The 11,607-nt window shown below is 34.0% G+C and overlaps 1 protein-coding gene across 1 annotated transcript; it reads right to left on the bottom strand.

Moving 5' to 3' along the window:
* Nucleotides 1-941: 941 nt before the first annotated feature.
* On the bottom strand, nucleotides 942-7,545 carry LOC132721665 (uncharacterized). Its single transcript, XM_060706009.1, has 3 exons — nucleotides 7,418-7,545; nucleotides 4,519-4,710; nucleotides 942-3,215 (listed from the first exon to the last, which is right to left on the bottom strand). The coding sequence occupies exons 1-3, from the start codon at nucleotides 7,429-7,431 to the stop codon at nucleotides 1,952-1,954; spliced, it is 1,470 nt and encodes a 489-aa protein (XP_060561992.1). The 5' UTR covers nucleotides 7,432-7,545; the 3' UTR covers nucleotides 942-1,951.
* Between the last annotated feature and the right edge of the window lie 4,062 nt (nucleotides 7,546-11,607).

Raw genomic sequence — 11,607 nt, 5'->3', positions numbered from 1 at the left:
ACATCCCATCTAGAAGCGTGACGTTTTAAACGTTGTGAAATTGGCAGATACTAATTTTATGTGCGTTTTAAAAAATACATAGAGGATATTTGTTTGTTTTTCATGTAAGATTGAAATATAATTTCACTGAGTGAACACCAGATGCAATATTTTTACGAGTGGCGTAGCCACGAGTGAAAATATAATAGCTGGTGTTCACGAATGAAATATATTTCAATCTTATATGTAAAGCAAATAAATTTTCTTTTTATTTCATGCTTTTTAAGTGATTTTAAGTATTTTTTTACTGATTTTGCCGCGTAACGTCGCGCAGTCTCCTTTGTGACGTCATCACATCATGACGTCACATCATCAATTTTGAAATATAGTTCTGTTAAATTTCTCTAATTTTGTTACATGTTTAACATGATGTATGGTGACATCGACTTATTTTTCCTAAAGAAGCAAAATTTACGTATGACGGCATTTATTTCTGCCTGTTATTCCATTTAGTTTAATTTTCTTTTCATCCGCATTCAGATATAGTCCGGCTACAGTGAAAATTATATTTTATAAATTTCACTAGTGGTTTATCAGAATATAATCATCTGATATATTACAATGAAACACTGGAAAGCATGAAATAAAGAAAAATATACATAAAATGATACATAAATGTCCAAGATTGTGTGTAGTGTATTGTGCTTTGCAGTAAAAAGTCTAGTCTTTTAAATTTTTGAACAACCCCCAGTGTACATTCTAAATTCACTTATTTGAAGATCATGAGAGAAAAGTTGAATCATTTCTTAATCTGAAACATGCATTTAAACGATTTAACAATATCACGTAAAATATTATCAAAATCATTGAAAACACTGGTCATGTACAAGAAATATGTTGGTATCACAATAAATATTACAATGATTGTATAAAAAAAATTAATACACATATACAAAAACACATACAGACAGACGGACACAAATATTTTATTGGAATTGTTTGAAAGATTAACAAGAAAAAAAAAACATTGCAGTTATATTATAGCGCAGCTATGCCAGGTAATGGTAAAGGTCACAAATTAATGTAAAACAACAACCGAGCCTTTATTTGAGAATCCACCAATCAATACCTTATCCCTTTTAAATGTTACACCTCTTAAACTATGTGCATGTCCCTTGGATCTTAAAACAGTCTTACTGAAACGTCAACATAAGCAGTATTAAATCAAAATCATTCTTAGTTTTATAGTTTATTTTAGTTTGGTTGTGTAGAATAGAATATTCCTAAATCCGTTCCGGGATACAAACAGTACAATCAATCACAAGAGTGTAAAGAAACAACGGCTTGCCCCTGACGGAGATTCAAAATCCAAACCCACCATACGAAATCCTGTTCAAACGTTGAAAAATAAATGCAAAAGCATCTTGTTATTTAACTGAATTTACCAATTTAAAATATGTGATTATAATATCAATAAAGAATACTTATCCCGAAAGATGTATTTCAAAGAAATTTTCCTTTGATAGAAGAGTCTTATAATTTGTATAAACTTTTTTTCCGAAACTATGGAAGCTCAAAATGGACTCTAGATATGAGAAAATGTTAACATAGATGAAAGAGATAAAACTAAATATTTCTGATTTTCTGTTCTAATTTTTTCAACCTTAAATTGATTGTTCTTAATGTAAAACACATTTAATTTGTCTCCCCAAAACAGAAACATTACAGAATGAGATGTAGAATATTTCAGAAAGTGTACATCTACGGAAACGTTTTAGGGTCTTCATTTCGTGCGATCGTGATGGGGTTCCTTTAACGAATCCGTATTTATCTGTGGTAAGCGTATATAATATATGTAATACAACAAAGTGGAACTTATATAAGGCATTTTGACTGTTTTGCCAGCCTGCTACGTTTGTAAAAGTGTGAAATCATGATGTCATTTAGAAAGAACAACACTGCAAAGTTTTGGTCAATGTCTATAATCACCAAACATTTGGAAATCGTGCGAGGCACTTACATTTTGATTCTGGCCGTAAATTACAGGATTTTGATTCTGGCCGTAAATTACAGGTTTTTGATTTTGGCCGTAGATTACAGGTACAGCGAGTGGTTGGTATGGTACCACTAAATACCTGTCAGATAGGGTGTATTCAGGTCTATTAAAGCGATTTTGATCGTAATTTTGCAAGTATTCGCGTTGCGAATCATGCCGTGCCGGAATGATATTAACTTGCTGTGGCTGATCAAATTTATTTGAGTGATAATTTGAAATTTGGTTGTTAGAAAATTGTGGGGCAGTATAATGTGCAGAAGGATTTCCCCTACCAACTTCCCTACATTGCTGTAACTGTCTTGGTCTGTTCCGGGACCCACTGGCATAGCTGCGGCCTCTTTCTTTTTTGATTTTGTGAGACTTAAAGTTAGCTGATATTCTGACAGGCAAAGAACTTGCATTGCTTTTGGCCGAAAATTTGAACAAATCACTACTACATTTTGTATTTTCCTTATCCTTATCATGCAATTTAACATCTATTGTACAAGCATTATCCTGGTCGTCATCATCAGTAAGATCAATTACTACATTATCCCTACCTTCCTTATTTTCTAAATCTTTGCACACTGTAAAGTTTGTTTCCACCTTCGCAGATAAATGTTTTTTAGAGTCAAATTCCTTGGCTACAGCTTTTTTATCTGTAGTATTTGTCGTGTGTTTTAGAGGTATGTCGTTTTCTTTATTGCATTGTGTTTTTTCATCCGATTCCCTATCCCGAGAAGACTTATCATCATCCTTTATCTTCCGAGCTTTTGCAGGTTGAATCTCATCGGTATCATCTTGTTTATTGCTTGGTTTTATAATGTCATTAACTTCGTTATTTTGCTCTTTTAACGTTCCCTTTTCCTTTTTGTCTTCAGATTTATGCTTTAGCTTTCTCCTTGCCGTCACTTTTCGCCTTTTCTGATCACGCATGAATTCAAACCTTGGGGTAAAATGACCACGTGGTGTATGGTCTGAAATCTGTCTGCTGCGGATTCTCTTAAGCATTTCCCTTCGTTTATGGGTATTAAACTCTTCTAAGGTCTCACTCTGGGGATCACCACGCACGATTATCTCATGTCCTCCTATCACTGTAGTGAACTGTCCTCTAGGGACGTAAGGTGCTTTGAAACAAGGGATGAAATGACATCGGTTCATTGAAGCTAGCTGTTTGTAAACCCAGAGCCGGCGATTATTCCTGAAAAAAATGTAAGCATTTATAAAGGTAGACTGATACTGCATAGGACTGATTATCTTTAGGACAACAGAAGAACTTTATCTTTTCAATAAATATGAAAAATAACAATAATCTTACAAAATATCATCACCGCCCTCTTCAACAGAAACATACTTCTTTAACAAAATACATGTGTTAATAATGATTGAATCATTGCCACCAGCATGACTTGACAAATGTCAGACTCGACTGAAGATTCGAAATGTTATTTGTGACCACACTAGAAAATTAGAAACGTTTTTAAAAATTATCTGCCATGAACAATTTCTCATTTGCCGTTGTTTATGTAAAAACATCCTTTGTTAAAAACCTAAATGAAACAATAGATATTTGTAAAACATGCATGTCCACCGTCAACATGCCGGAAGTTCCATGCACTACTGCTTGGAAACCGTTTTGGCATACAAGGTCAATGTGACCTTGACCTTTAAACCTTCAACCCAAAAACCAAAGACCGTCCAAGACCAATGCGTATATGAAGTTTGAGACTAAGGGTCAATTGATTTACGAGTTATTGGTCGATACTGTTTTGTCATACAAGATCAAGGTGATCTTGAACTTTGACCCTGCGACACCAAAATCAATAGCACATTTACTAGCCAAGGTCAATTCATCTGTGAAATCTGAAGGCCGAGGCCTCATGTGTTGTCGAGTTACTTATTGGTCGGAAACCGTTTTGACATACAATGGCAATGTGACCTTGACCTTAAGCCTGCAACTCAAAACTCAAAGCGGTCATCTACTGCCCAAGAACAATGAACTTTTAAAATCTGAGGGTCAATGGCTAATGGGTTGTCGTGTTATAGGTCGGAATCTGTTGTGACTACTTGGCCTTTGATCCTACGACCCCAAAAGCAATAGGGTCCGTGTGCTGGCCAAGATCAATGCACCTGTGAAGTTTGAGGGCCCATGGGTTGTCAAGTTATTGGTGGGAAGCAGTTTTTACATACACAGTAAATTTGATCTTGACCTTTCAGCCCTTGACTTCAAACATTTACTTCCTTTACATTCTTGACCATCGACCTCAAACTATTTTGTTTTTGTCAGATTAAATGTGAGCTTCAAAAAAAAAAACACTTTTAATTGAACCTCAGAACAATCACGCTGGAAAATCGGTATAAGTAATAAACATCATCTTTTTTCATTTTGAGATAATATCAAGTAAGTTTGGATGATTGACTTTCGGCTCATGGAAAATAAACCGACATTCTTATCTTGAAAAAAAAACAAAACAAAAAAAACCCCATAAAATTCAACTACACACCTTGTATAAAACGTTCCATTTTCTTTGGCTACGCAAATGGGTGGTATTTCTGGAACAAATGTTTCCATCCTGACAAGGGCATCTAGGGTTTTTCCTATTGGCTTCCCATTAGAGAACGTAGCAGAGATGGTATCCTGAGAGTAGCGTATGTCATCCGGGCTCAAATACTCCGCGTTTGCCAAGTTTGATACCCTGTAAACATATCATTTTCATTATCATTTCATGTATAAAGATATAATGAATCCAAATGTATGCGTCCATTAATAAGGTTTCATAAAGTTAAAGTAATAACCGACCTCAAAAGAACGGTTAAAAAAAAGAAAGACTCCGCTCCGGTAAACAGACGTTTTTATGTACCATTGTTGCGATTTGAGTCGGCTTTAGGGATCGAGTATTAGGAAAATCTGATCCTGAAACATTACATTTTATTCAGATATAATGACAGAAACATTGTAAGCGAAAAAATCGACCTCATATTCGAGTAACCGGCCTTTGAGTTTGATTGTTTTTGTTATCTTTGACAAACCTTTTTAATGTATGGTTTCATTTTTCATTTTATAATTTTATCCTTGGTCACAACACAAATTTTCATGGAATTCTACTGAATATTTATAATGTTATTTTATTCAGTTTAAGTATGAAGACCAAAAATTCTTTAAAAGGCACAGTATGCCTCAAAACAAACTTTTAGTTCCTTAGAAAGAGCAAATATGAATTTTAATTTGTATAAAAGTAGCAAAATGTAAACAAAATAGTATTTTGACCATACAAAATATTAACTGACTATAACTGTACCCAGATGTAAAAGGTGGTTCAGGTAAATTTGCCAATGAGTAATTTTTGGATTCTATCAAAGTACACCAATATTAAAAAGCTTTTGAAACATAAAAATAAAAGCATTTCTGACATACAATGTTCCTTTTAAAAGATATGCCCTTTTTTCAAGAAATCTTGTAAGAAAACTGGATGGAAAATTATTCAATTCTTAAATTTTTGCACGCTCCACTTATTTTCACAGCGTTGGTTACTATGGCTAGTATGGATGTGATTGTAAGTATTACCTGCCCTTGATAGTATACAAGCATCTGAGCCGCGTCACGACAAAACCAACATAATGGGGTTGCGACCCATCCGCATCCGCGCAGTCTGATCAGGATCCATGCTGTTCGCTATCAGTTTCTCTACTTGTTATAGTTTGTAAGCGAACAGCATGGATCTTGATCAGACTGCACGGATGCGCAGGCTGGTCTGGATCCATGCTGGTCGCAAACCCATTATGTTGGTTTTGTCGTGACGCGGCTCAATTTTCTAGTTTGTCTATATATCTATATCTAGGATATTTTTTGAGAAAATAAGGAACATTTTCTGCGGAGTTTTAGTTGGGGATTGTCCATTGCGTTCTAAGCAATTTAAAGCTTTGACTGAGCACACACTGCGATTTCAAAGCATTATGAACGCGAAAAGGCACGGTTACATCTCGTAGTCTCCTTGCAAGCGCAGCAGCTAACATCATAATTCGCACTGCAACCTTTAAGCGCTTTTGTGGAGTTTATACATGTGACGTCGTAGAAGATCATAATGCGTCACTCTGGCGTCCGTCCATTCAATGGTCCCGAACGCTTATCAGAACGCTTTAGTGCTGGCGTATGTTTAAGGCATGCCCAATCCCTACTGGCAATAACACTGCAATGCATGTCAGTGATGTGATCGTACTGCGCTAAGCTAAGCGTCATGTTTTTATTTTTTTCTTGATCACCCTGAGAACACCACCATTATATGACAGGGTATTTAACGTGATGTACAATTTATAAATGTTGGTACAAGTACATGTATGTATGTATTATAGTTAGGGGACCTTTCTGTTGTAAATGTATCAGAGTTAAATCGTAAATATATACATGCACAGTGCAATAACTGGAGTGCAGGTATTACTTACGAGAACTCCAGAGCCTTCCCATTGATGGCTCATGTTGCCTGGGGTTTACTTATTGTGACGACAGAGAAAGGGATAACAAAGAATTATCATATTCAGATGCTCGTTCATACGGTACTTTTTTCTGGGGTTTCATATTGTGACAACAGGGAACGTGTTTTATTTTTGCCCTTTCTATTACTTTCACATCCATTGACTATTCAGTGCTTGCACTAAAAATTATTGTTGGATCCAGTCTTATTAGCTTAGCCCCCTTTTTGATTTCCGATGTCCAACAAATTCATATCAAATGCATATACATGTAGCCTTATATAGCCTCGTTTTCAATTCCAAATTAAAATAAATCTATATCAAATGCATACCATACTCCATCTAGTCTCGTTTTCATATTCTGAGTCCAAAAATCCATATCAAATCTTTATTGTATTTGAAGTAACGAGGTATCAAAAAGCCAAAAATGGTTGTATGAAATAAAGAGGTCATCAATATTATTCAATGTTGAGAACAATATTGTTTCTACTGAACTCGTACACAACTGCAAAACCTAAATCAGACTTGGCCTCGTCCAATACAGGTTCGACATATGGGTACTCGTCAAATAGAATTCAGTATTGCACTCAAACGTGTAATAACCTTATACTACATGAATCAGATAGTACATAAACACACACAATTATTATATCGTACTTCTTTTTTATGATAATTTACCTGACACAGGACTGACAGTTACCTGACACAGGACTGACAGTGGTCACTTATGTCCTAGATTTCTACAACCAATTAAATTTTTAATCATTTTTCATTTTCAGAATTTGCCAGAGTACAATTACATGTAGCTATACCTGTCAGATACCTGTATATTATATTATTGAACAGTTTAATAATGTGGTAGATCTACGCCCATCAAACTATTTACTTTTCGGAACAACGTTAAACAAATTATATAACAGATAAACCTGTAATTACCTTGCCCTCTTCATGCTGCCCTAATTAAGACAGTTCACGTGCACAGCAAAACATAAATCTTCTAAGAAATGCTTTGTTTACATTTTACCGGCGTTGCTTCCGGTAATGTAAAATAAAATCGATAATTCGATAACGGATATCTGTTGTCACGGAGTAGGTATTGTTAGTGAAAACGTTCGATTTGACAGACATTGTCTTGCTGTATTCAATGTATTCGTCACTAACCCCACCTTTTTTTCTGAAAGAGCTGTAAACGATTGTTGTAAAAATAGTGACCAAGACTGCATACATGTATGACTTTTCTGTATGGCGACTTTTACACTTTTACAATAAAAGAAATGGCCAGATGAGCAAATCACATATCATGTTTTTATTACAAAATTTCAATGTCCATCCTAAAAAATCAGTGTAAAGTGAATCGAAATACTGATACACACCTGAGCAAAAAGAGTGCATGTATATAGCTACTGTTTGCTTGTTATTATACAGTACAGGTATAACCAATCCTAAACATATTTGTGTTACAAAGTGCTTTATTTTATGCTAACATGTGAGATAGAATCTGAACAGTATATCAACCGCAGGTTTTGATTGAGACGAGTTTAGTTTGTTGCGGAGACGATTTGGAAACTTATTTTGCACACATAGAGTTTAGGACAAACGCCCTCCCGGACAAAAACACCCGTTCAAACACTACAGAGTGGACAAACGCCCTCTAGTGAAAATGGCAAGCCTAGCGGCTAGGTTATATGTACAAACCTTATATATATATTATATATACGGCCATATAACCTGTCAAAAATTCTTTATAACTAATATAATACTGCACGTTTGTAACGTCGCTTTTCATGGGATAATCGTGACTTTTATATTATTAGTTATACAGAAATATTCATATGAATTTATTTAACGAAAAACTTAACTCTTAGTCAAAGGAAAGCGACGTTACAAACGTACAGTATTATAAATATTTCTGTCCGGCCTGTCATTTTCACTCGAAGGCCCGTTGTCCGCCCTAACATTTCAATGCGAGGTTTTAGTCTGCCTAGCAATTTTGGACGGGAGGGCTTTTGTCTGGGAAGGCATTTGTCTTTTCCCCGCACCTATAACGTAGTGTAGGTGGAAGGAAACAGTGTTAGTTTTGCGTTATTTTATCTATCGCTCTTTTGCAACAATCTCATTACATGTATTTCAATAAATTATTCAAAATAAATCTCGAAAAAAGGTTCATATACAGTGTCTTAATTCCATATTCCTTGATATAAATCATGCAGACGTCGTCTTTCTATGTTTGCTAGTTTCAAAAGTGATAACATAGCGAATTTTTCAGCATAATTCGGTCGTAATCCGGAAAATCTCTGCAGATCTTTTTATATAATTGTCCGGGGAAGAAAATCATTAGCTTAGTGAAATTCATTACTCGCAGCTTATCTAGTGCTCGGCTTATTGTTTTAATAGAGATATCACAAATTGCATTTGGATCTTTTTAGTCGTTGAATTTTAAAATTAATGTTTTTACAGCAGACATTATTCGGGAATGAATGACTCCGTTAAATATTTAGCAAAAGCTATAGAAATTACATTAATATGTCATGCTTTTTTATTCATTCCATATATGTAAAGCACATAGACGCCTAAGTGAAATTGTACCAAACTCAATCCATCTACTTTAAGATGCGTGATCGCCTTTCTTTGCTGGTTTTAAATGAAACCTTAGGTAGCTTAAAAAAAAGAGGAAGTAGCTAGGCTCCTTTTCGCGATCTCTGTAAAATGTTTATGTTTCCCATTCATTTGATAAAACTATAACTAGCTATTTTATATAAAATATAATTACATGCTTTTCAATAAACGGTGAACTTGTATTTGATATTATTTTAAAAGTGCAACTTCTTGAAATTTTACAGAAGAGCAACGTGACGTCATGATTTGCTACATATTACATCTAGTTTTCTCTCTGTGAAATATATTTGAGTCTTACATGCAATACAAGCACATATCCTCTATTTATTTAAAATATTAAATTACATTATCAATTCTATTATACACTAAGTTGAATATATCGTTAGCACTATCCTGAACTTTTCTTGGTCCAATTTCCATTACATTTACTTTTTGCTTTTGATTGTGAGTCTGTTAAATAGATTAATCTTTATTTTTTACAAATTCAAATTTTCCTTTTCTTGACTCCCGAGTACTTATAACATATCATTGAGTTTGACAGAATCAGTCTGTTATGATGGTTGATTTCTGCCATGTCGTATCTTTGCTCCGCGGGGCGCCGAAGAAAACACAACAAAATGAACACTTCCTTTTACTTTCGCTCTGCGCCAGACGCAAACACCAGAGACATAGATAACAGAGATAAGCAGAAATATCACTCATGCCTATCAAAAAGTGAAAAATTAGGCATTTTGTAGCAAATAAAACTTAATGGATGTACATTTGATCCTTTAATATTATATACCATTTGAAAGGTAAATATTTTATCTATTGCTGCATGTTAAAATATTGGTAACTTTCCATACCTTTCACTTAGAAAAACATAGCAGAACATACCCACTGAGCCTGTTTTTTTTGTCATATGAATAGTTTTTTAACAAAAATTATTATGTAGTTCTCTTTAAAAATTGATGTAGCATTTATTTAAATCGGAACTGTAAATATTTTTACCTGCAGCCATAGACAAAAGCATAAGCTTTCAGAAAATGTATCATTTTACAGATTTTGATATCTGGTTAATAAGTTTTACTTGCTACAAGTTTTAAGTTTAGCAGGCACGTGTGATATTTTAACTGGCTAGGAAGTTGCCTATCTCTGTTATCTATGTCTCTGCAAACACCATAATTCGAAAGTCTTATTTTCGTGATTCCGTCTGGCGCCCCGCGGAGTGAAAATACGACACCCACCATAAACTGATAATAACAGAAGAAAAGGAATCTGCCATTTAATATGTCGTTTGCATGTATGATATTCATGTAACTAGCTTGTTTGTGTCATGTTGAAAATAAAGATGAAGTTAACAATATAATCAGCATTAATTCTTGCTTGCTAACACGCAAAGTGATGTTTTATCAAATATGGTTTTAATTTGTAGGATATACAGCTGATAAAAGGTCCGGATATTTTCTTCCCACAAGTTATCTGTAATAATAAACAGGTCATTTTAGTGTTATCTATGATGGAATTTTGTAAAGAAAAATAGATTTCTTATCGTCAAGAATATTTTTTGTGACGTGAATCGACATTTTCCTATAATTATTTTTATGACGTGACAAATTATTATCCTAGGTTTTGTGACGTGAACAATTACTTTCATATCTGGTGGTACCAGATTTATCAATGTCATGACGTATTTTATTTTGTTCTTAACATTTTGTTTCAGCAAATTACAGCTTCTGAATTGTAAAATGAAACCGTCCTTTGGACAATGTAGAATCCAATAAATCTATCCTATATTGGATATGAATTTGTGTGACATTTTCTTGATTATTGAAAAGCTCATTATGCCCAAGAAATTATTTGATTTTATTTCTCAGTAGCTTTTTATTTTTCTTGAGATTTTATAGTCATTTTTTTCTTCTGTTGCTTTTTGGTAAATAATACAGTTAGTATTTTGTATTTTATACACATGTCATTCTGAAAGTCATATCAATTCCAGTGCCTTCAGCGCTTTGTTCACATATTTTTTTTATCAAATACGATATACGAAATATGATAAATATATGGAATCAAAATAGTATGTAAAACGAAAGTACATGATGTCCCTTTATGAAATAAACGTTTATATACGCACAGTGAGTATACAATGACTGATTACGACTTTGCACAATATTTAACAAAACGGATAAAACCTATATTGTAATTGGGAGCGAAGCATACATGTACATAAATATACATATGATCTTGTTAAACATCTCTGATTATATGCTAGTCTTTTCATTTTCTCACTAATCTACCAAAATCTACCCAACAAGTTAGTTTGCTATTTTATGAAGTTTGTTCGTTGACGTACATTCCTCCGCAACAAATTACCAGTTTAAAACAGTAAAATGACATCCGCTGCTTTAATCAGGCGTTTTTCCTCCAGCAGACGACAGGTAAGATTCTTATCATTAAACATGTGATCTGTACACGCAAGAACATAAACAATTTGTTAAAACTAATGAAGCTGTGAAAGATATCATTATCAT

The sequence above is a fragment of the Ruditapes philippinarum genome, unplaced genomic scaffold (assembly GCF_026571515.1).
Source record: "Ruditapes philippinarum isolate M1 unplaced genomic scaffold, ASM2657151v2 ctg1589_1_1_1_1, whole genome shotgun sequence".
Classification (NCBI taxonomy): Eukaryota; Metazoa; Mollusca; class Bivalvia; order Venerida; family Veneridae; genus Ruditapes; species Ruditapes philippinarum.
The sequence above is the reverse complement of the archived record's forward strand: the minus strand, read 5'-3'. Positions and strand labels throughout refer to the sequence as shown.

Bases quoted from the DNA above. Each gene is read 5' to 3' on its own strand.
- LOC132721665 (XM_060706009.1), bottom strand. The intron at 3,216-4,518 runs GTGTGTAGTTGA...CATTTTTTTCAG, and splicing joins AATGGAACGTTTTATACAAG to GAATAATCGCCGGCTCTGGG.